General features: G+C 46.1%; 1 protein-coding gene and 1 pseudogene across 6 annotated transcripts in view; one reads left to right on the top strand and one right to left on the bottom strand.

Annotated features, from left to right (window-relative positions):
* The window catches only part of LOC147054818 (kinase suppressor of Ras 1-like), a 64,087-nt gene that overhangs the window by 27,178 nt on the left and 10,824 nt on the right, over positions 1 to 26,085 (bottom strand). For 5 of the 6 annotated variants that reach the window (XM_085917327.1, XM_085917328.1, XM_085917326.1 and 2 more), the window contains exons 2-5: positions 13,347 to 13,494; positions 11,195 to 11,543; positions 2,850 to 3,004; positions 2,689 to 2,755 (exon numbers count right to left, since the gene is read on the bottom strand). In XM_085917327.1, the coding sequence (XP_085773453.1) occupies positions 2,689 to 2,755; positions 2,850 to 3,004; positions 11,195 to 11,543; positions 13,347 to 13,494 (719 nt within the window). Of the gene's footprint in view, positions 1 to 2,688; positions 2,756 to 2,849; positions 3,005 to 11,194; positions 11,544 to 13,346; positions 13,495 to 21,766; positions 23,327 to 26,085 lie in introns of those variants that run through there. The other variant, XM_085917332.1, reaches the window with a different exon arrangement.
* On the top strand, positions 18,328 to 19,163 carry LOC147054819 (uncharacterized; annotated as a pseudogene).

Raw genomic sequence — 26,085 nt, 5'->3', positions numbered from 1 at the left:
CCTCCGTGAGTCGTCACCTTATCGTGGTGGAGGGGTTTGCGTGCCCCTATGATCCTAGGAGCCATGTTGTCTGGGGCAGGGTAGGGTCACCCATGGCAGAAGGGTCCTAGGTGAGGGGCCAGACAAAGCACGACTCAGAAGACCCCTTATGACGAGTAAAATATATGGACCTAGTTTTCCATCGCCCGGACGCGGGTCACCCTCTCTGGAGCCAGGCCTGGAGGTGGGGCTCGAAGGCGAGCGCCTGGTGGCCGGGCCTTCGCCCATGGGGTCCGGTCGGGCGAAAAGAAAACGTGGGTGCCCCTTCCCATGGGCTAACCACCTGTAGGAGGGGCCAAAGGGGTCGGGTGCAAAGTGAGCTGGGCGGCGGCCAAAGGCGGGGACCTTGGCGGTCCGATCCCCGGCTGCAGAGGCTGGCTCTAGGGACATGGAATGTCACCTCTCTGGCTGGAAAGGAGCCCGAGCTGGTGTGTGAGGCAGAAAAGTTCCGACTAGACATAGTCGGACTTGCCTCCACACATAGTTTGGGCTTCCGGACGGCTTCGAGGAAATTCTGGTCCACCATCCGGCGTCTCAGGAGGGGGAAGCAGTGCACGGTCAACACTGTTTACAGTGGAGATGGTGTGCTGCTGACCTCGACTCGGGATGTCGTGAGTCGGTGGGGGGAATACTTCAAAAACCTCCTCAATTCCACCGACACGCCTTCCATTTTGGAAGCAGGGCCTGAAGACTCTGAGGCGGACTCTCCAATCTCGGAGGTCGAAGTCACTGAGGTAGTTAAAAAACTCCTCGGTGGCAGGGCCCCGGGGGTGGATGAGATCCGCCCGGAGTTCTTAAAGGCTCTGGATGTTGTGGGGCTGTCATGGCTGACACGCCTCTACAGCATTGCGTGGACATCGGGGACGGTGCCTCTGGATTGGCAGACTGGGGTGGTGGTTCCCCTCTTTAAGAAGGTGGACTGGAGGGTGTGTTCCAATCACAGGGGAATCACACTCCTCAGCCTCCCTGGTAAGGTCTATTCAGCGGTGCTGGAGAGAAGGATCCGTCGGGAGGTTGAGCCTCGGATTCAGGAGGAGCAGTGTGGCTTTCGTCCTGGCCGTGGAACAGTGGACCAGCTCTACACCCTCGGCAGGATCCTCGAGGGTGTTTTGTGGACTTGGAGAAGGCGTTCGACCGTGTCCCTCGGGAGGTTCTGTGGAGGGTGCTTCGGGAGTACGGGGTGCCGAGCCAACTGATAAGGGCGGCTCGGTCCCTGTATCACCGATGCCAGAGTTTGGCATTTCCGGCAGTAAGTCGGATTCGTTCAGAGTGAGGGTTGGACTACGCCAAGGCTGCCCTTTGTCACAGATGGACAGAATTTCTAAGCGCAGCCGAGGCGTTGAGGGATGTCCGGTTTGGGGACCTCAGCATCGCGTCACTGCTTTTTGCAGATGACGTGGTGCTGTTGGCTTCTTCAGGCCGTGATCGCCAGCTCTCACTAGAGCGGTTCGCAGCCGAGTGTGAAGCGGTTGGGATGAGGGTCAGCACCTCCAAATCTGAGTGCATGGTCCTCGGTCTGTAAAGGGTGGAATGCCCTCTCCGGATCGGGGATGAGATCCTGCCCCAAGTGGAGGAGTTCAAGTATCTTGGGGTCTTGTTCACGAGTGAGGGCAGGATGGAGCGCGAGCTCGACAGGCGGATCGGTGCAGCGTCGGCAGTAATGCGGACTCTGTACTGGTCTGTCGTGGTGAAGAGAGAGCTGAGCCAAATGGCAAAGCTCTCGATTTACCGGTCGAGCTACGCTCCTACCCTCACCTATGGTCACGAGCTATGGGTCGTGACCGAAAGAACGAGATCCAGGATACAAGCGGCCGAAATGAGTATCCTCGGCAGGGTGTCCGGGCTCTCCCTTAGAGATAGGGTGAGAAGGTCAGTCATCCGGGAGAGACTCAGAGTAGAGCCGCTGCTCCTCCACGTTGAGAGGAGCCAGAAGAGGTGGCTTGGGCATCTCATCAGGATGCCTCCTGGACGCCTCCTTGGGGAGGTGTTCCGGGCATGTCCCAGCGGTAGGAGACCCCGGGGACGACCCAGGACACGCTGGAGAGACTATGTCTCTCGGCTGGCCTGGGAACGCCTTGGGATCCCCCGGGATGAGCTGGATGAAGTGGCTGGGGAGAGGGAGGTCTGGGAGTCCCTCCTAAAGCTGCTGCCCCCGCGACCCGACCCCGGATAAGCGGAAGAAGATGGATGGATGGATATATTATTCATCTAAACCAGGGGTGTCCAAACTACGGTCCTCAATAGAGTTTATAAATAGAATACAATATGGCCCATACTCCAACTTACACTTTTTATTTTTAACATCAGGAGAAGCTAGTGTTTTACTACTACTGTTGATCAAGGCAGTTGTTCCACCAAATAGGACAAAAGTACTAGAACAGGGGTGTCCAAACCACGATCAGATAAAGTACTAACTACTCTGCTGCCCTCATTTTTAGATGCAAATAATATATGTTGACATTTCTATATTCTGCATAGTGTAAAAGGGATTCAGGGTGGTAATATAAGATGGTACAGAGGCCGACTCGCGTGGGTTCAAATCTAGCCTCAAAAGTTTTATTTCATTAGCCGACAAAACAAAGTTACATAAGAAGCCTTCTCTCAATGTGTTTTGTTGCCTGGCTTTGTCCCTTATGGCAGGTAACTCACCTGTGTGTAACAGCCAAGCCAATATCTCGCTTCACTGTCTGAGGTGAACTCCTGTGCACCGCAAGGTCTGTGAAACACACCAGCACACACTATGTGAATAACACAATAAAATGAGACATATCATACAAGAAGATGGCTGATGTCATAACTGCGGGACTCACTTTCCAGGGATGTGGGAGCGGCAGTCATCGTGTATGGGGCTGAGGCAGGGACGGGGCCATGTGTGGGGGCAGACAGCGGGCACGAATGCAGATTTAAATCATCAAGACTTTTTCCATTGAGGTGGATAGAAGCCAGTGCCTTCTTCCTATTGACCCTTCAAAGATACAGTGAAGCTGTCAATGGAGCTCACAAAAAACAATTCTGGGCACGCGATTATAACAGAATATTCCAGCTAACAAGCATGGGCCCCGCAGAAGCCAAACAAGTGTGGCTTTGGCCAATCAAGGTTGAAGGGTTGGAGAGTATGATCAAACGATAACGTAGGATTTTGGAGACGTTAAAAATATATCTCCTTAAGCTCCTTCAATTTACTGCTTGAGCACACTTGGGTTCAATTGAACGCAAGTAAGCATACATCCAGTATGTCTGCCACGCCATCCGATGCCCCCCTCTCATATACAGCCAGCACATCTAACATTTGAGAACCATTCACATCCTCCTCACAGGTCGAAGGTCCAGTGTTTGATACTGGCTCCGGCCTTCCTGTGTGGAGTTTGGGTGTTCTACCCGTGCCTGTGTGGATTAGTCTCCAGGTACTCCAGTTTCCTCCACATTCTAAAAACAATGCATGTTAAGGCGATTGACCACTCCGAATTGTTTGTAGGTGATTGTGAGTGTGAATGGTTGGCATGGCTCAGTGGGAGAGTGCTCATCTCCCAACTCTAAGGTCGTTGGTTCTATCCTCAACTCAGATCACCATTTCAAAGTGTCCTTGAGCAAGACATTGAACCCTAATTTGATACTGTGGTGGGGCTTGCAGAATGGCAGCAGCCTCCTATAGGTGTATGAATTTATGGGTATGTGAATGCGAGGCATTGCGCACCATACGGTGTAGATGAAGCTCTAGTATATAAATGCAGTCGATTTCCCATTTGTCCATGTGTGTACCCTGCCTACTGACCATAGATTGCTCCAGCATGCCCGCAACCCTTGTGTGGACAAAGCAGTTCAGAAAATGGATGGATTGCTTTTTAAACCAACTTGGTTTAAAATTCTGTTTGTGTCCTTTCTTTGGTAGGCAGGACTTCTTTCTGTTTATTTTAGCCACTTGTGTTTCTCCCAATTTGGCTGAGTTGTTAATTTTTTTTGTTTTAGTTTTTTTGCACTTTTCTTACATTTATTTCCATTTTGTATTTTTACCCATCGTGCTCGATCCATCTTGCTTGTGTGTTTTGAGTTTTGGTGTCAGTCTTATGCTGATGTACCGTAATTTTCGGACTATAAGTCACGTTTTTTTGTCATAGTTTGGGGGGGGGGGGGGGTTTTGCGACTTATACTCAGGAGCAACTTATATGTAATTTCTTTTGCAAATTTTCAAAATTCAAAAATCTGCAATGTAGTGAAACCGCGATAAACGAACCGCAATGTAGCAAGGGATTACTGTCATTTGAACTGCAAATGACGTCACCCGTGCCGCGCGGCGGTTGTTTACATAAAGGGAAAAGGATTCGATCACGGGATGTCGAAGATGACGAAGGGCCCCACGTACTACCGGCATCATTAGCAGCTTTGTTTGTAAGTGACACGGAGGACGAAGACTTTGAAGGATTTAATGATTTGGAGTGACACAGAAGGTTTGAAAAACTATTATGGCTTTTACGCACGACCAGTGCTTCTCTACGGGAGATCTCTTTCACCTCCGTGGATGGAAGTTGGGGGCCGGCGCTCGACCAGGTGGCTGTCCGGGGATGTAGCCCGGTTGATGGATTTAATGATTTGGAGTGACACAGATGGTTTGATAATATTGTTGTTATATAAACCTACGTGTTTCCTGGTACTTTGTTAACGCTCCAATATAGTTATATACTAGATCTCTGCAGCGCAAGCGCGGCGTTGTTGACAAAGAACGAGGAATTTGATCGATGGATTTAATGATTTAGAGTGACACAGATGGTTTGATAATATTGTTTTAATATGATACTTATTTGAAATATACTTTATATATCATTGTATGGGTCTGTGGAATAATTAGAAATGCAACTTACAACGGGTTTGACGTCAGCATATGCGGCGCATACACGGCACTGTTTACATAAAGCACGATCGATGGATTTAATGAATTGGAGTGACACAGATGGTTTGATAATCGTGTTATTTATGTAATACTTGAATAACTCTGAATGTTACATCAGGCCCGTTCTCAGCTCCTCGTTTGTGTATATGTCACGTTAGCATACCGTATCGTTTAGCCTGTTGTTGCTGGTTCATGTCTGTTTTTGGTGTTGGATTTTGACAAATAAATTTGCCCCAAAAGTGCGACTTATACTCTGGTGCAACTTATATATGTTTTTTTTTTCACTTTATTGTGCATTTTATTGTTGGTGCGACTTATACTCCGGAGCGACTTATAGTCCGAAAATTACGGTAGATTTTCTGTTTTGCATTCATCCTTGCTCATGTTGTTGTGCTCTCTTGGTTGAATAAAGAATTGCATTTTGCTTTGGGTTGGAACTGATTTAGGGTCTGAGGTTCTGGGCACGAGATTGTGACTAGAACAGTACAGTGAAGTACACACTTTGGATTTTGCTGGAACAGTACAGTGAAGGACACACTAATGATTTTGCAAGAAAGTCTTGACAAGACCGATGAGTGAAATATTACGGGAACACGACAATTTGTCGACTTATCGCAACAGTTGTGCCAAAGACTGCGGCTCAGTGGCCTAGTGGTAGAGTGTCCGCCCTGAGACTGGAGGGTTGTGGGTTCTAACCCCGGCCGAGTCATACCAAAGACTATAAAAAATGGGACCCATTGCCTCCCTGCTTGGCACTTAGCACTAATGGTTGGAATTGGGGGGTTAGATCACCAAAATGATTCCCGGGCGCGGCTCCACTGCTGCCCGCTGCTCCCCTATCCCCCAGGGGATGGATCAAAAATCACATGGGGATGGGTTAAATGTAGAGGACTAATTTCGCCACACCCAGTTGTGTGTGTGACTATCATTAGGACTTTAACTTTAACTTAAAGTAGTTTCTCTTGTGGTAGGGGGGTATGCATTTTTTGACAGCAGTGCAGCATTACTTTCTTGATTTCATTTAAAGACACTGTCAAGTTGCATGGTGGTACAAGATGGTGTAAAATTGGGTATCGAATTTGGCCCAGGCATATTGGCTATCCCAAAACATGTAGTTCCAAAATTTCCCAGGAGATGGTGTTAAAGCTTGACATAGGGGTGACCTGATGGAAACTAACAAATCTAATAAATTAATCCATCCATCCATCCATCCATACATCCATCCATTTTCTATGCCGCTTTGTCGCCACGGGGGTCGCGGGCGTGCTGGAGCCTATCCCAGCCGTCATCGGGCAGTAGGCAGGAGACACCCTGAACTGGTTGCCAACCAATCGCAGGGCACACAGAGACGAACAACCATTCGCACTCGCACTCACACCTTCTATTGCACGTGTTGCAGCCATAAAATTCTAAATTACCGTAATTTTCGGACTATAAATCGTGTTTTTTTTCATAGTTTGGGTGGGGGGGCGACTTATACTCAGGAGCGGCTTATATGTGATTTTTTTCACAAATTTTCAAAATTCAAAAATCCGCGATGTAGTGAAACCGCGATAAACGAACTGGAATGTAGCAAGGGATTACTGTCATTTGAACTGTAAGTGACGTCACCGGCACTGCGCGGTGGTTGTTTACATAAAAGGTCAAAGGATTCGATCACGGGATGACGAAGATGACAAAGGGCCCCACGTTTGAAGGATTTAATGATTTGGAGTGACACAAGGTTTGAAAAACGTATTTATGTTATAGTTTCTTGATATATTTTATTTTGTGTAGCAATTTGTATATGTTTTTATCGTTACAGTTCAGTAGTTGTTGGCTCGTTGAACTCATCTTTTGTTAAATAAAGAGCCGTTAACCAAACCCACTACTTTCCTGGTACTTTGTTAACGCTACAATATAGTTATATACTAGATCTGTGCGGCGCGCGCGCCCCGTTGTTGACAGAAAGGACGAGGAATTTGATCGATGGATTTAATGATTAGGAGTGACACAGATGGTTTGATAATGTTGTTGTTATATGATAGTTAATTGAAATATACTTTATATATCATTATATGGGTCTGTGGAATAATGAATGAAATGCAACTTACGAGTCCGATGTCAGCGGCGCGGCGCATATGCGGCTCATACATGGCATTGTTTATTTAAGGACGATCAATGGATTTAATGAATTGGAGTGACACAGATGGTTTGATAAACGTGTTATTTATGTAATACATACTTGAATATCTCTGAATGTTACGTCAGGCCCGTTCTCATCTTCTTGTTTGTGTATATGTCACGTTAGCATACCGTATCGTTTAGCCTGTTGTTGCTGGTTCATGTCTGTTCTTGGTGTTAGATTTTGAAAAATAAATTTGCCCCAAAAGTGTGACTTATACCCCAGTGCGACTTATATATGTTTTTTTCACTTTATTGTGCATTTTATGGCTGGTGCGATTTATACTACGGAGCGACTTATAGTCCGAAAATTACGGTCATTATTATGAAAAATAAAATAAAGTTTATCAGTTTGAGCATTAAACATGTTGTCTTTGTAGTGTATTCAATTGAATATAAGTTGAGAAGGATTTTCAAATCATTGTATTTTGTTTTTATTTACATCTTATACAATTTCCAAACTTCAACTGAATCCGGTTTGTAGATTCACCTCACGTTGTTTTCAGACTAAACCGCATGAGGGCGCTCTAGGCCTGTGGAATAATTGGAACTGCAACTGACGATGAATATGAATCCATCCACTGACTTCCGGAGTCAGCAGTGGCATTGTTTATAAGTGACACAGAAGACGAAGATTTCGATGGATTTAATAATTTGGATTGACACGGATGGTCCGATAAAATGATCTATGTTATAGTTATTTGATGTATAGTTTTTTATTGTTCTATAGGCCTGTGGAATAATTGGAACCGCAACTGACGATGAGTCTGACTCCATCGACTGATTTCCGGAGTCAGTGCAGTTCACAGAGGACAAAGATGTTGATGGATTTAATAATTTGGAGTGACACGGATGGTTTGATAAAATTATCTGTGTTATAGTTATTTGATGTATAGTTTAGGCCTGTGGAATAATTGGAACCGCAACTGACGACGAGTCTGATGTCAGCGTCACATGTACTTCTGGAGTCAGCAGCGGCGTTGTTTACACAGAGGACGAAGATTTCGATGGATTTAATGATTTGAAGTGGCACGGATAGTTTGATAAACTTGTTATTTATGTTATAGTTTTTTTTTTATTCTTTTTTTTGATTCAACGTTTTACCAGGTAAGTCAATTGACAATGGAGACCTGGAGGCAAGATGTGTGAAGTGTCTTGCCCAAGGACACAACGACGTGACTGTGACAGAGCAGGGATCGAACCGCCAACCCTCCGGTTACTAAACGACCCACTCTTCTGCCTGAGCCACAGCTGCCACAAAGTTATTTGATATATAGTTTATATATAGTTATATAGGCCTGTGAAATAATCGGAACTGCAACTGACAACGAGTCTGTCGTCAGCACCGCATGTACTTCCGGAGTCAGCAGCGGCGTTGTTTACACAGAGGACCAAGGTTTCAATGGATTTAATGATTTGGAGTGATACGGCTGGTTTGATAAACTTGTTTTTTTATCAAAAAGTCAAAGTCAAAGTCTGTTTTATTGTCAATTTATTTACATATTAAGACACGCAAAGAGATCGAAATTACATTTCCCTCCGTCCCACGGTGACTAGACGCATTACACAACATATACAAGCAAATAGCACAAAGAGTAAAAACGAATAGACAAGAGCGATGAATAAGTAATAAGCAAATAACCCAATAAATAAACAAATAAATAAATAGACAAATAAGAGGAGCAAAATGGAGCAAGCGTGAATACAGCAGACAGCCAGAATACAGCGCAAAATAAAACAGGACGTTATGCAGCCGAGGGGGGAGAGGATTCAGATCCTGACAAGTTGGAGTATGAAACTGTTGGTGAATCTGGTGGTGCGGGAGCGCAGGCATCTGTACCTCTTCCCAGAGGGCAGAAGATCAAACAAAGAGTGAGCGGGGTGACTCACATCACACACAATTGCGGTCGCCTTGCGGGTGAGACGGGAGGTGTACATGTCCTTCAGGGAGGGGAGTGAAGCCCCAATGATCTCACTAGCTGTGTTCACTATGCGCTGCAGGGCCTTCATGTTGTTTTCAATGCAGCCGCCACCCCACACAGCGATACAACTGGAGAGGACGCTCTCAATGGTGCCACGGTAGAATGTGGTCATGATGGCAAGAGGAGCACTTGCTCGCCTGAGTTTCCGCAGAAAGTACAGGCGACGCTGAGCTTTCTTCGCCAGCGACGCAGCATTGGTGGTCCAGGAGAGGTCCTCACTGATGTGCACCCCCAGGAATCTGGTGCTGCTCACTCCACAGCACCGTTGATGGTCAGCGGCAGGTGTTGGGTGTGACCCTTCCGGAAGTCAACAACAATCTCCTTGGTCTTGCTGACGTTCAGCAGGAGGTTGTCCCTGCACCACATGGCCAGAAGGTCGATCTCCGACCTGTATTGAGTCTCATCGCCCCCGGCGATGAGACCCACCACAGTCGTGTCGTCGGCATATTTCAGCACGCGGTTGCTGCTGTAGGTTGCAGTGCCGTCATGCGTAAGCAAGGTGAAGAGCAGCGGACTGAGCACGCAGCCTTGAGGGGCCCCCGTGCTCAGCGTGATGCTGCCGGAGACATTGTCGCCAACACGTACTACCTGAGGCCTCTGACAGAGGAAGTCCAGTAGCCAGTTACAAAGGTAGGTACTGAGGCCCAGCTTGTCGAGTTTGCAGATGAGACGCTGTGGAACAATGGTGTTGAATGCAGAACTGAAGTCCACAAACAGCAATCTCCCATACGAGTCTCTGTTCTCCAGGTGGGTGAGGGCAGAGTGGAGGGCAGAGCAGACGGCATCCTCAGAGGACCGATTATGCTATAGTTATTTGAATAACTGCTCATATGTTAGGTAAGGCACATTCTCAGTTCATTGTTTGTGTTTACGTAACGTTAGCATACCGTATTGTTTAGCCTGTTGTTGCCTATTCATGTCTGTTCTTGGGGTATTTTGACAAACAAAGTCCCCCCAAAAATGCGACTTGTACTCCGGTGCGACTTATATATGTTTTTTTCTTCTTTATTATGCATTTTATGGCTGGTGCGACTTGTACTCTGGAGCAATTTATAGTCCGGAAAATATGGTAGCTTGTTCTGTTGTTATTTTCTTATGCTAAACTATTAAGAGAAGGAGAGAATCAATCTTGTTGTTATTTAACATTTTTGAATCAGTACAGCTAAATAAAATGAAATCCCATGAAAAAAATATTTTGTTTATTGGATTTACCTATAAACTTCATCCAGACATGATCATCACCTCTGAAGATAAGATATCAGACAGATATAAGACAAGATATCTGATCCTAGTGGAACTTCAAGTGTTCTGGGAGGAGCGTATTGAAGAAGCAAATGAGAGGAAGCGCGCCAACTACCAGGAACTTTTAGAAGATTCCAGGGAGAGAGGCTGGCGAACCTTCTATGAGCCCATACATATATCGCTTTGTTTCAAATCGTTAGGCCTTATATCGATACTTATCGTACCAATTTTTTGGGGAAAAAAGTATAGTTATCGTTACTGTTAGGATAGGTGTAATGTAGTGTCGTGTAGTGTGGTATGGTATAATATTGCTTTGTATAGTATATACTGTTATACAGTACAATAATATAGAATCGTTTTTAAAAAAGCACAAATTTAGAATGATGTTTTCTGCTTCCATTTTGAGTAGGTAAAAACAGTTTATGTCTTGTCCTAGGCTACCACAACAGTATGTACTCAGGAGGCAATCTCTCTTAAGCAGCTTTTCTCAATTTCAATATTTGGTTCAGCAGCCGGACTTGCACAACCACTTAATACCACTGTCTGGCCGTCCGTCTGTCGGTCCGTCTGTCAGTCCGTCCGTCCGTCTTACAAATATAAGCTACTCAAAAGAACAGTTTACCAATCTAAATGAAACTCCAACTATACCTTTAATTTTGTATAAATCAAGTACATACATTTTCAGTGACTCAAATTTTGCGTTTCACTTTGCTACTTTGTTCTCTTTTAAGGGAAAAACACTAAAATGGGTGGATCAATACAAAGCTAGATGTAACGAGTATGTTTAAAATGTCTAATTGAAATGTGAACTGTACTTTTGTGCAACAAAGTACACAATGTTGGAACTTGGCAGTTATGTAAAGAGTGCAAGGCATCAACCCACCTTTGGTTTGCAGGCTCTTCAGTGTAGTTCACCACTTGTGACTCATGACTCTTGCTTCGTGTTGGTCCAATGGAAATGGGCAGGAGCTGCAGCAGCTTACGGGAATGCCGTGGCAGTGTATGGGCACTTTTGGTTGTTTGCATCTTGGAAGATCGAATTCTGGAGGCAGTGCTCGGCTCCGAGGAGAAGGCGTCTACCATTTCCTCAGTAGATATGTTGTCACCCGAACACGGAACCACGGATATGGAGATGGACCGGCCGTGGTTAACTGTAGGCTGCTTTTTGGTGGAAGGAATGATCGCAGGGAAGACATCAATATGCTGCTGGGATTCAGACCTCACATCTCCACCTAATCAGTCAGTGAGTCAGACACAAGCAAGTTAGTACAGTATGTATTGTGCCAAAACACAGTTACAATCTCGTTTAATAAATTTTCAATTAAATTCACAATTCAAGGCAAATTCAAGGCAAACGATCGCGAAGACTTTCCTCCAGATGTGCAACAACAGCGTTATCGGTCGCAAACACCTTTTCTTGTCGCCAGGAAATTTTCAACTTGCTACAAGAAACGTCTTTTATGAACCCTATTGGGAAAATAATATTAGTTACATGCTCGCAAATAGGCATGGTAATGCAATGGTTAGCACGTCTGCCTCACAGTTCAGAGGGTGCGGGTTCGATTCCACCATTGTTCATACAATTCAATTGAAATTGATATGGGTTCATTTGACTGACATTTTCCCTGAATTTCACATATGGAGTAAAACCTCTGCCGCCTATCCGAAAAGGAGCTACTCTAACACAAACGTGTCAGTCGGCTCGTTGCTCAGCCAGGAGTCTCGACCTGGACCGTGTCACAACGACTGGAGGTCGGCTTGTAAGACTAGCAGCATCGTACTTTCAGGGAGGAGGCTGACCCTTCAGCTGAGTGTGGCCGTTTGAAGCTCCTCCTTTTCTCCTAAATCCTTGTGATATGTTGTAGTCACAAGTACAGATGTCCATGTAAATTTTGGTGCCAATTGATGACTGTTTGTACATTTTAAGCGATAGTATTTACCACCTTGATGAGCACAAGCTGTGTGGTGCAAATCCTCTTTTCTATACGTGCCCTACATGGCAGCAAATAAAACACACTTCTAACAAGTAGTCCTTTAAAGGGAGACATGCAACACACTAAGCGTGAAGAGAGAACATGAGAAGATGGAGACTAGCAAGGAAGAAGTGCTGATTCGCTCTTTGGTAACTGCCCCAAATTCTATGCTTGGCAAACTTTCAGTTATGAGACAAAAAACAGTTGTCACAAAATATAGTTGCACTAGCAAATGCCAAAAGTTTGTCTTAGAAACTAGCTTCAGATATGAACATTCCGCTAGCTAATTATAGGCCAACATTAACCCAAGGAAAATAAGTACGCCTAAAAACTGAACTTGTAACAGTCATGTTGTAAAGCACAATTTTATCATCTTAAAATTATATCTCATGTTTGTTCAGTTAAGACAGGATTATAAATTGTGGCCTATAAGCAAAGCAAGCATATATCACAAATTATTATTAGCCCTTAATTTACAGTGTTGGGAACTCACTACTTATTCAAAAAAGGGAAAGTGTTAGTTAAAAAAACAAATAACACAATACATGCACATTTGTGCCTTTAACCTCAATGAATTTGAAATATATGTTGATATCACCACCTTGAAAATGCTAACTTTTCAGCGGTCTTGATTCGCCAGTCAAGGATGGCTGATGGTGTAGTGGTACACCCGCCAGTCTTGTGTGCAGGCACCATGATTTCGATTCCCACATTTGACGGTGTGCATGTGTGTGAGTGTGTGACTTAAAAAAAAAAAAAAAAAAAAAAAAAACAACCTTAAAAAAAAAAATAGTGCGTCGGTCGGCACACGTGAAAAATACTGGGTCTGATTGGCTACCATAACGCTTCCTTAACCAATCGCTCACTGACTTGTTAGGTTAACCTGAAAACTCCTCACTTGCCTCAGGCTCGTCCACCCGGCCTGCGGCTGAAGGGAGCTCTAAATTGCCAATTCCCCACACAGTGACAAACACAGTGATAAAACCGCTTTCCGGCGCTTTTTTGGGGGGGGGCGGGCTGTTCTGACTATGGATACAGCATACAGTTAGTTTCATGGTTCACCTGTTTCTGTAGGACTCTTTAGACAGGAGAGGGTAGCAGGGATGCGTGAGCAATTCTCTGAGTTAGAGCCTAGGCGCTTCATTGTGTCCTGAACAGAGTTGGGCATCTGCAGCACATTGTCTACAAAACGCTTCTCTTCTTCTGCAGCCTGTGGAACACAGGGGAGAAAACAACATGAAAATGATTTTTGTTTAGAGCCTTCAAAATACGCTCCTCCGTGATTTTAATAGGGAACCTCACATCCCTGTTGGCGTCTCTAATAAAACTAGGGTGACCAGACGTCCTCTTTTTCCCGGACATGTCCTACTTTTGAGACTTGTAAAAAATTCCGGGAGGAATTTCAAAATTGTCCGGGATTTTGTTCGACAGCCTCAAACATAATACATGTAGGGCTACAGTACATTGTCATTAGAATTGCCACTCCGTTCCATTTCACTCAATTCCAGGTTTTTCTATATCGTTCGCAAATAAGTCATGCCCTTCTCTTCAAATTTCGTCACTTTGCTACAAAGTAGGGTGGGCTGGCCAGTCTACACCGAGTGTTTACAAGCAATACCAAAACGAAAACGCTCGTTCATGGAGGAGTAGAATAAAAAATTCCCGTGCTTTCGCAAGGGTTGTGATCCTTATGAAACTGAGTGCTTAACATGTAAGGCAGGCACTTACGTGTCTGTGGCAAATAAAGGTGCCAACGATGTGCAGGCACGCATAGTATGTAAATTCAGCCAAGCACACAAAAGCAGCGAGGGGCAAGAGCTCATCATCCAAAGTCACGGATTTCTTTGTGACGAAGTGCGAGAGCGTAGCCGTCACTGCAGCAGAAGGTAGCTATGCGTTTCATACTGTTAAGCACCATGAAAGCTACAAGTCAATGGACTGCACATCTGGCTTGTTAAGGAAGATTTTCATAGACCCCATCAACTCAAAAATTCTCATGCGCCTGAACAAACACAGAAGCCATTGTAAATTTTGTGATCCCCCATTCTGTTGACGTTGCTTTAGAAGCACTTCAAGGTATTCCCTACTGTGGCGTCGTCCACTAATGGCAGCAACCATGGAGGGTAAAATTATTCCCTCTGCTGATCCAACATTACGACTGGAAGAATGGTGGTGTTCAAAGCAAATTAATAAAAATTAAAAGCACCCCAAATGAATCAGCTGACACAATTGCTATGTAAACACAATGTCTTTTGTGTCATAACACACCAATACACCAATGAACCCAGTCCCCACCAGAAAAAGGTGTCCTCCTTTTCAGAAATCCAAATCTGGTCACCCTAAATAAAACACACTAGAAAAGAAGTAAGTAAGTACAGAGCTGCCAATGTGGAGTTAATGTTTTGAGTGGCAAATACATTTAAACACACTTACAGATACGTTCGAAGGTACTTGGAGTTTGTTACGGAGAATTGACTTGTGCATGCGCGTGTAAAAAAATCCATTTTATTTGAAGCATTTGGCCGGCATACATTATGCCAATATGTAAAAAAATTATCCATCCATCATCATCCATCCCTGCATCCATCCGTCCATGCATCCATCCATTTTCTAAACCGCTTTATCCTCACAAGGGTTGCAGGCCAGCAGTCTGGTGGGAAACCGGAGTATCCAAAGGAAACCCACGCAAGCATGCCGAAAAGATACGAATGCCACACAGGAACGCTGGAGTCTGAATCAAACTCTGCACTTCTGAACTGTGAGGCGTTCAAAAATCAAATCGATAAATTTATTTATTTATAATTGCATGGTTTTATTATTATGCTTCCCATGGGCTCACCATCTGTGGGAGGGGCCAAAGGGGTCGGGTGCAAAGTAAGGTGGGCGGTGGCCAAAGGCAGGGACCTTGGCGGTCCGATCCCCGGTTGCAGAGGCTGGCTCTTGCGACATGGAATGCCACCTTTCTGGCTGGAAAGGAGCCCGAGCTGGTGTGCTAGGCAGAAAAGTCCCGACTAGACATAGTCGGACTTGCCTCCACACATACATAGTTTGGTTTCCGGTACAAGCCCTCTCGAGAGGGGCTGGACTCTCTTCCACTCTGGGGTTGCCCATGTGAGAGGTGTCAAACAGGTGTGGGTATACTTATTGCCCCCCGGCTGGGTGCCTGCACATTGGGGTTCACCCCGGTGAATGACAGGGTAGCCTCCCTCCACATTCGGGTGGGGGGATGGGTCCTGACTGTTGTTTGTGTCTATGCACCAAACGGCAGCTCAGAGTACCCACCCTTTTTGGAGTCCTTGGAAGAAATGCTGGCGAGCTCCTTCTAGTCAAGTCAAGTCAAGTTTATCTGTATAGCCCTAAATCACAAGCAGTCTCAAAGGGCTTCACATAGACAAAGAATTGACAATTATTCTCAAAGCATCCCCTGATCTCGAGCTCCCAAAAGGGCAAGGAAAAACTCAAAAAAACCCTACCAGGGGAAAAATGAAAAACCTTGAGAAGGGACCACAGATGGAAGAACCCCCCTTTCAGGATCACCAGGCTGCAATGGATGCAAAGAGGGCACATTAAATACATAATATGGAAAACAAAAAGTGGATGTCCAGGCCAAAGCGAAGAGCTGTCGGCGGAGCCCTCGATCGTACTGGCAGTGTCTTCGAGGAGGGTAATCCGCTGCAGTTCCCTCATCCTGAATTTGGTCCACGAGAATCTAGATAGCCGCCGTCAGCTTGGGTGTCACCTAACCACCTCCCCAGCCGGGGAGGGGTGGGGGAAGTTGGGTCGGGGAGAGGGAGCAAGAACAAACTCCAGCCACATCGGCCACTACAGGTTAATTAAAGGCCATATCATAGAAATATGTCTTTAAACGTGTCTTAACTGTTTCTACTGAGGTAGCAGTTCTAATATCCATTGGTAGGGCATTCCAGAGCTCTGGAGCCCGGAAAGAAAATTCTCTAGACCCTGCAGACATTTTCTAGGTCCTCTGTGTCACTAAAAGACTAGCGTTTTGCAAACGAAGGTTACAAGACGGAACATAAGGAACAACTAGAGATATGAAGGCGCTAAGCCATGCAATGATTTATAGGTTAATAGAAGAACCTTGAAGTCACATCTTAAATGGACCGGGAGCCAGTGTGTAAGTTGGCTAATATTGGGGTAATGTGATCAAATTTTCTTGTCCATTGCTTGGTCATCCAGGAGAGACTCGGAGTAGAGCCACTGTTCCTCCACGTTGAGAGGAGCCAGATGAGGTGGCTCGGGCATCTCACCAGAATGCCTCCTGGACGCCTCCCTGGGGACGTGTTCTGGGCATCTCCCACCGGCAGGAGACCCCGTGGATGACCCAGGACGCGCTGGAGAGACGATGTCTCTCAGCTGGCCTGGGAACGCCTTGGTATCTCCCGGGATGAGCTGGACAAAGTGGCTGGGGAGAGGGAAGTCTGGTAGTCCCTTCTAAAGCTGCAGCCCCCGTGATCTGACCCTGGATAAGCGGAAGATGAATGGATAGATGCTTTTATTATGGTCGCATTGCATGATTTTTGTTTGACATTTTTCCCCCATGATTCCATGGGGTATGCGGATGCGGAAGAAAATAGCTTGTTGCATTATGGGAAAAACAATGTCTTTTAATGATTCTAAGTCATTAAATCCAGTCATCATGATAGTTGACGATGGAATCCTTAAGTAGGAAGTAGGTAGTAGTAGTAAGTCAACTGTTCACGTAGTTCGTTTGTGACGCCACGATACAAAAATATAAAATCACAAATCTAAATACCACATTGATTAATGAGTAGGGAAAGGCATACCCCGCTCCTTGGATCGCCACCTTGCCGTGATGGAGAGAGCCTTGCATGCTCCGATGAACCTGTGAGCGATACCGTCCGGAGGGTCGGCAATAGCGGTAAGGTCCAAGGGGAGGTTCCGGACAAAGAAGGATCCAAAACAAGTTTCTTCAACGGCGGATTGAGTGGATGATGGTTGCAAAGGTGCTTCACGACGGTCATAAAGGTGGAAAAAGGCTGCAGCAATGGGAGGCTGCCAATCGTCTTGTTCTCCTCATGCCATTGGACCCTAGTCTTCTCTTTGTCAAGGACAGTGTTGGTGGCTGCCTGCGCACTAGTCTCCCCACTCTAAAAGACTCCACGCACAGGCGTTCTCCTTTTAAGGACCCATCCCATACCCATCAAGCTCTATGGCAATCAGAAATTGGTAAAAGGAGCAGGACAATGCAGTCAAGAGCTTCTAGCCATGCAATGGCACACAGGCGGTGGGTGCTTGACTGAGTCGCTTCGGTCTCGGACCAAGGCAGAGAGAGCATCCCGGCAGCAGCATCCATGTCTGAGCAGTCCTATTCAGGATCCAAAAAATAGTCTGCCTCTCAAAACCTTAGAGTACTGCATCAAGTGGGTTCCCCTCATAGCGGTCAAAAACAAAAGACATTAAATTAATTAAGACATTAATTACATTGTCTGAAACCTGCCTGGCCAGGGAAGGGCAACTTTAGGAGAAGAAATTAGGTTATACCTTCTTTTGGAAGGGTAAAACAGCAGATGAGCCTAGCCATGGAGTAGGATTTCCCATCAAGAACCAGCTCATCTCCCAACTCGCTGAGTCTCCAACAGGCATCAATGAGTGTTTCATGACTTTACGCCTGATTCTCTCATACGATGAGATGGCTACTGCTGTGAGTGCCTTTACGACAACCTTGCACTCAGGATGATGACCTTCTATGCAACTCGGGACCAGGTTCTATCAACCATCCCAAAGGAAGACAAATTCCTCCTACTCTGAAATTTCAATGCCAGTGTTGGCAAAGATCACAAGCTCTGGCACTTTAGGTAGTGAGGTTGGGAAGGCCAACTCAAATAGAATGAAATCCTCTCAACGTGTACTGAATATGAGGTTGTGATAACTAATACTCTTTTCCACCAGAGAAATAGGTTTAAAACCTCTTGGATGCATGCCCCATCAAAATGCTGGCATCTCATTGATTATGTTATATGTCAGGGCCAGAGATTGCATAGATGTCACCATCACCAGGGCTATGACCTGCGCAGACAACTGCTGGACAGACCATTGTATTATTTGCTCAAAAATGAAAATCCAGCTACAGCAGGAGGACACAAAGAAAACTAACTCAACGGCCTGGGAGCTTTAAAGGGCAACGTCAAACATCTTGTCTGAGAGGCTCCCTGAGAAATATCCTGTGGAAGAGCATTGGACAACCCTTAAAAACCACCTTACTGGAGACCAGCAGGGACACCATTGGCTACCAGTCTAGGAAGCATCAACACTGGTTCGATGAAGACACTGAAATCACAATGTCAAAAGGAAAGCCTTTTGCTCCTGGCAAAGTGACATCAATTGTAGGGCAAAAAGGCAGACCCACTCCAAGGCAAAGGCAGTTGTCCAGAGCAGGGTAAGAGATCTGAAAAATAAATGGCAGAAGGAGAAGGCCCTGGAAATCCAGAGGCTTGCTGACTCAGGTGACACCAGGGCCTTTTTCAACGCTACCAAGGGTACTCATGGCACCACCTATCGATGCCTCAATTCCCTATGCTCCAAAGATGGACAAACTTTTCTGAAGAATGAATCTGCTCCAAATGGCGAGAACACTTCCAAGAACCCCTGAACTGAAACACTACTGTCGAGTTAGAGCCCATCAACCAGCAGCGTACTATGGAGCATCTGAGCGCCCCACCCACCAAAGATGAGGTCCTGGATGCCATGAGGAGGCTAAGCAATAACAAGGACTTTGAGATGGAATTCTGGGAGAAATCCTCAAGCAGGGTGGGCCGAAACTCCTCTCACACACCCATAGCCTCCTTACAAAGATCTGCGGCAAAAAAGAAATCCCTGAAGAACGTAGGGATGCCCTGATTGTCACTATCTTCAAAAAGTGTTAGGTTTAGGGTTAGGTCTTGTCCAGAACAGGCAAAGTTTTGGCCCGGACATTGTCGAGCTGCCTACTGCCACTGGATACTGGCGAGCCGCCTACTGCCACTATTGGAAGAGATCCTTCCAGAGTCGCAATGTCGCTTCCGTTCTGCCAGAGGAACCTTTGACGTGATATTTACAGCCCGTCAACAGCAAGAGAAATGTCAAGAACAGCAACTACCTCTGTATATAGCCTTCACTGACCTCACCAAGGCATTTGACAGAAGCGCCCTCTGGTGCGCCCTTTCGAAGATCGGATGTCCGAACAAGTATCTGAAGATCTTACGTCTGGTACATGACGATATGACCACAACCGTAATTGGCAAGCGTGGCTTTGAAACAGCCCCCTTCAAAGTGGACACTGGGGTCAAGCAGGGCTGTAAAATTACATCAACCCTGTTTGCCATTTTCATCTCCACTGTCCTTCCCCTTACCAGCCACAATCTATCAGAGGGAGTCCAGCTCATATACAGGTTTGATGGCGGGCTCCTCAATCCTAGTAAATTCAGGGTCAAAAGCAAGGTGCTCACCTCCTCCATCATGGAGCTCCAGTGTGCCGATGACAACGCCTTGATTGCTCACTCTCAAAAATGACATTAAATCCAGTCATCATAATAGTTGACGATGGAATCCTTAAGTAGGAAGTAGGTAGTAGTAGTAAGTCAACTGTTCACGTAGTTCGTTTGTGACGCCACGATACAAAAATATAAAATCACAAATCTAAATACCACATTGATTAATGAGTAGGGAAAGGCATACCCCGCTCCTTGGATCGCCACCTTGCCGTGATGGAGAGAGCCTTGCATGCTCTGATGAACCTGTGAGCGATACCGTCCGGAGGGTCGGCAATAGCGGTAAGGTCCAAGGGGTGGTTCCGGACAAAGAGCGATCCAAAACAAGTTTCTTCAACAACAGATTGAGTGGATGATGGTTGCAAAGGTGCTTCACGACGCTCATAAAGGTGGAAAAAGGCTGCAGCAATGGGAAGTTGCCAATCGTCTTGTTCTCCTCATGCCATTGGACCCTAGCCTTCTCTTTGTCAAGGACAGTGTTGATGGCTGCCTGTGCACTAGTCTCCCCACTCTAAAAGACTCCACGCACAGGCGTTCTCCTTTTAAGGACCCATCCCATACCCATCAAGCTCTATGGCAATCAGAAAATGGTAAAAGGAGCAGGACAATGCAGTCAAGAGCTTCTAGCCATGCAATGGCACACAGGCGGTGGGTGCTTGACTGAGTCGCTTCGGTCTCGGACCAAGGCAGAGAGAGCATCCCGGCAGCAGCATCCATGTCTGAGCAGTCCTATTCAGGATCCAAAAAATAGTCTGCCTCTCAAAACCTTGGAGTACTGCATCAAGTGGGTTCCCCTCATAGCGGTCAAAAACAAAAGACATTAAATTAATTAAGACAATAATTACATTGTCTGAAACCTGCCTGGCCAGGGAAGGGCAACTTTAGGAGAAGAAATTAGGTTATACCTTCTTTTGGAAGGGTAAAACAGTAGATGAGCCTAGCCATGGAGTAGAACAGAACAACATATGCCTTTGTCAGAGCCTACCAACTCCTGGGACTTGACATTTACATAAAAAAACAGAGCAGAAATTCTCCACCAGCCAGCACACCCCTCCCGTAGATAGTGGGAGTATCTACTTGGATAGAATCAGCTGGAAAATTTGGATAAGGTCAACTATCTTCAGCCTTCTCTCCACAAGAGCTGTCATTGGTGATGTAATTAACCACCGTATTGGGTGTGCCAGTGCAGCTTTTGCCAGGCTGAGAAAGTCTTCGAGAACTGAGACATCCAGGTCGAGACGAAACTCTTGGTCTACCAAGCAGTGGTTCTGCCCACTGTGCTATACGGGATAGATAACTGGACTACCTACAGCAGACACATTAATACACTGCAGCAGTAATATCTGCGATGTCTTCGCAACATCCTGAAGACAGGTTAGGAGCAGTGACGTGCGGTGAGGTTCATGACTGGGGAGGCACTGACGTCACCAGGCAAAATTTGTCCGGCACCCAACCATGTCACAAAAAAGGTTGGGGACCACTGCTCTAGTGTGGTTTATGCATTATTTAATTTGAACTACTTGAATTAAAATTTTTCCACCTCCGGCCCTCCCTGTGTGGAGTTTGCATGTTCTCCCCGTGTCCGCGTGGGTTTTCTCCGGGCACTCCGGTTTCCTCCCACATCCCAAAAACATGCTTGATAGGCCGATTGAGCACTCCAAATTGTCCCTAGGTGTGGGTGCGAGTGCGAATGGTTGTTCGTCTCTGTGTGCCCTGCGATTGGTTGGCAACCAGTTCAGGGTGTCCCCCGCCTACTGCCCGATGACGGCTGGGATAGGCTCCAGCACGCCCGCGACCCCCGTGGGGACTAAGCGGTTCAGAAAATGAATGAATGAATGAATGAATGAATGAATGAATGAATTAAAATCTCATATCAGCAGTCTTCACACATAAAAACACTCAATAAAGCACATGGAATCAAAAACTTGTTTTCGATCGATCGTTCGTTCCCAAGTCCCGTTGTCCAAATCAAACCTTTTAACTCCGGAGTTGCTCTTCCTTTCCTGATGACCTCCTGCTTCGCCCGAAAATCCATCGTTGAAAATCGTTTGGATATGTAATCCTCCATTGTAAAATGAAGTGTAAAAATTTGAAAAAAAAAAAAAAAATTAACGTAAAACGAAACAAATGGACGATGGCTCCTCAGTTGTTCACTGTGAACTGGAGATCTCTTATTCTACAGGTAGGCGCATGAAGATCACTAGCACCCCCTGCCATAAGGCTGGAGAACCGTTTTTGTAGCCTTCATAAGGTCTCTTTTCAAAGCCGTTTTGTTAATCTAAAGAAACACGACGTTACAGACAGATGACAAAAAACACAAGATATTATATAAACCATCGTAACTGTTTGAACACTTAAACACCGACATAAAGACAGAGAGCAGTTCTGTCTAACTGCATAGCCTGTCAACATAAGCAGCCGTGTGATTACGCAATACCCAGAGGAGGCTAGACAGGAAGTTGGCTCCTCCGAGCGAATCGTCTTCGGTTTTAAAATAACTAAAAATTCAGCGATTTTGGTTCAAAATGATACAAAATTATTGAAATTAAAAGGAAAATGACTTTATAATAAAAACAATTGAATTTGTTTTTCCCCTTTTCAAGATGCCTCCCTTGCCTCCTCTGACACATCCCTGGTTGGGAGGATAGGCGAACTAATTTGTCCTGGAGGAGGCCAACAGTTCCAGTATTACCACAACCATTGTTCGGCACCAGCTACGATGGACAGGCATGTTGTCCGCATGCCTTGTATCCGCCTTCCCAAACAAATTCTGTATGGCCAATTGAAGGAAGGATACCGGACTCAAGGAGGACAGAAAAGTGTCTTGACATGTGAAGAAATTGACAAAAAAGCAGACTTTGACCTTGATGATTATACAAATCAATAAAGAACAACTGCCATATCTCGGCTCTGTTTACCTTGTTTAAACAGGCACTGTACGGCCACCTCAGCCTAACCACAAATCTTACACTGGAAAGAATGAGCTTTGGTCAAAATAAAAACAATGATGTAAAGATTTCCACATATATTTAAAGTATTACAATTTATCTATTGACGAGTAGATGCCACAAGACTTATCTAGCTAAGGAGAAAAAAAAACATTAACATCAACTTATAATGGTTCCTTTTTCTTTTATGCAAGGCAACAATCTCACACAAACACTGATTAATTGATCCAATTACTGATAGGATAATCTATTCCAAAAAGATTTGTTGGTGACAGCCCTCATCTGAACCAACACCACTCTGTAGCCATAGTTTTAAGTTTTAAGACAACACGTGGGTTGAAGGCAAACTGCGTGGCACTGACGCAATGACGTCCGTGCGGCTTCTGCGATAATAAAAAGATAAGCCCGTGACCTCTGCTTGTTAGTCCACATTTACTTCTGCTAATATAGGATGTTGAGAGTGACATTGTCTCTTCTGCGCATGCAGGTCACTTTGGGGACTGGTACGTTCACACACCAGACGGACTGAGACACACACACACACACACACACACACACACACACACACACACACACACACACACACACACACACACACACATCGAATTTTACCCAAAAATCCGAATAGAGCACCTGCGGTGTGAATGTAGCTGAAATGTAGCTTGAGTTGCCCCATTTCTTTTCGTCTTGAATCGTTGTCGCTGTCATGTTTGTTTCCTGGTGTTTTGTTTGAGTTCTGGTCATTTCAGAAATATGTACCGTATTTTTTGCACCAAAAGGCCCACTTAAAAGCCTTTAATTTTCTCCAAAAACGAAGGTGTGCCTTTTAATAATGTGCGCCTTTTGTGTGGACCAAATTCCAAAATCTGTACAGTTGTTTTGTGTGGCTTATATAGGCGTAATATGAAGACCCGATCAACCATCCATCCATCTTCTGTACCGCTTGTCCCCACGGGGGTCGCGGGCATGCTGGAGCCTATCCCAGCGGTCATCAAGCAGTAGGCAGGGGACACCCTGAACTGGTTGCCAGCCAATCGCAGGGCACACATAGACGAACAACCATCCACACTCGTACTCACATCTCGGGGCAATTTGGAATGCTCAATCAGCCGACCATGTTTTTGGGATGTGGAAGGAAACCGGAGGAAAACCACACAGACACGGGGAGAACACAGACAGGGTCGGAGGTGGAATCGAACCCGCACCCTCCGAACTGTGAGGCGGACGTTCAGTTCATACTCACGTTCTGCAGGAGCCTGATAATTAAATCAGGTGTGTTTAACGAGGGAAACTTGGAAAACATGTAGGAATGCGGCCCCCAAGGACTGGCGTTTGAGACCCCTGTTCTACACCAATGATTGCTCCTCAGGCGACTCTTCTGTGAAGCTCCTGAAGTATGCGGACGACACCACTCTCATGGGACTGATCCGGAACGGTGACGAGACTGCGTACAGACAGGAGGTGGAGCGGCTGGTCCACTGGTGCAGCCAAAACCACCTGGAGCTGAACCCGCTCAAGGCCGTGGAGATGACAGTGGACTTCAGGAGAGACCCTTTACCACTTCCACCCCTCACCATCCTCAGTTAGGCTATTCCCACCACAGACACCTTCAAGTTCCTGGGATCCACTATCTTCCAGGACCTGAAATGGACTGGCCACATAGATTCTATCCGAAAGATGGCCCAGCAGAGGTTGTACTTTTTGAGACAGCTCAACCTGCCACAGGAGCTGCTGAAGACCTTCTACACTGCCATCATCCAGTCTATCCTATGCATCTTCATCACTGTCTGGTTTGGATCGGCCACCAAACAGGACAAGCACAGACTATAACGGACTATCAGGTCTGTGGAAAAGATAATTGGGATAAACCTTCCATCTAGCCAAGACCTGGACCTACCTGTCCAGGACCAGGAAACGTGCAAGTAACATCTCTGCAGACCCTTCTAACCCAGGTCACAATCTGTTCAAACTACTCCCTTCCGGACGGCGTACGTACAGAGCGCTGTACGCCAAAACCAGTAGACACAGACACAGCTTCTTCCCCTAAGCCAGGGGTGTCAAACTCATTTTTTTCACGTGGCCACATTGTAGTCATAGCTTCTTTTGGAGGGTCATTATGACTGTCAACCCAAATAAATGTATGAGCACCTCATATTGTATACAGTAAAAGCTACAAAACCAACTGACAACTCGTTTTCAAATCAGACGAGTAAAAACTGGTCATATATTTAATAAAAAAGATATGAAAAGGGGGGCGGCTCGGTGGTGCAGTGGGTAGCACGTCCGCCTCACAGTTAGGAGGGTGCGGGTTCGATTCCACCTCCGGCCCTCCCTGTGTTGAGTTTGCATGTTCTCCCCGAGCCCGCGTGGGTTTTCTCCGGGTGCTCCGGTTTCCTCCAACATCCCAAAAACATGCTTGGTAGGCTGATTGAAGACTCTAAATTGTCCCTAGGTATGAGTGCGAGTGCGGATGGTTATTCGTCTCTGTGTGCCCTGCGATTGGCTGGCAACCGGTTCAGGGTGTCCCCCGTCTACTGCCCGATGACAGCTGGGATAGGCTCCAGCACGCCCGCGACCCCCGTGGGGACAAAGCGGTTCAGAAAATGAATGAATGAATGAATGAATGAATGAATGAAAAGAGGGCGGCTCGGTGGCGCAGTGGGTAGCACGTCCACCTCACAGTTAGGAGGGTGCGGGTTCGATTACACCTCCGGCCCTCCCTGTGTGGAGTTTGCATGTTCTCCCCGTGTCCGCGTGGGTTTTCTCCGGGCAGTCCGGTTTTCTCCCACATCCCAAAAACATGCTTGATATGCACTCCAAATTGTCCCTAGGTGTGAGTGCGAGTGCGAATGGTTGTTCGTCTCTGTGTGCCCTGCGATTGGTTGGCAACCAGTTCAGGGTGTCTCCTGCCTACTGCCCGATGACGGCTGGGATAGGCTCCAGCACGCCCGCGACCGCCGTGGGGACTAAGCGGTTCAGAAAATGGATGGATGGATGGATGGATATGAAAAGTGAAGACAATTTGCAATTCTAGTAATGACACGAATTTGATGCACAATTTGTCTTTGCGGGCCACAGAAAATTATGTGGCAGGCCATATCTGGCGCCCGGGCCTTGAGTTTGACACCGGTGCCCCAGGCTGTCGCTCTAATGAACTCACACCACTCCTCATAGAGACTCAGAGACATCACTGTGTAATAACATCCTGCTCTCGCCGCTTAAATGTTAGTTGCCTGAATGTTGTCAGTCGCTTAAATGTCGTACAGAGGCTGAGATCAACGAGAGTCACATTCCCCTGTTTGGCATGCCAAACTTGGTCAGTAAAGCTGATTTTGATTCCGATAG

Source organism: Syngnathus leptorhynchus, chromosome 7, assembly GCF_054491065.1.
Source record: "Syngnathus leptorhynchus isolate UIUO chromosome 7, UIUO_Slep, whole genome shotgun sequence".
Taxonomy (NCBI): domain Eukaryota; kingdom Metazoa; phylum Chordata; class Actinopteri; order Syngnathiformes; family Syngnathidae; genus Syngnathus; species Syngnathus leptorhynchus.
The sequence above is the reverse complement of the archived record's forward strand: the minus strand, read 5'-3'. Positions and strand labels throughout refer to the sequence as shown.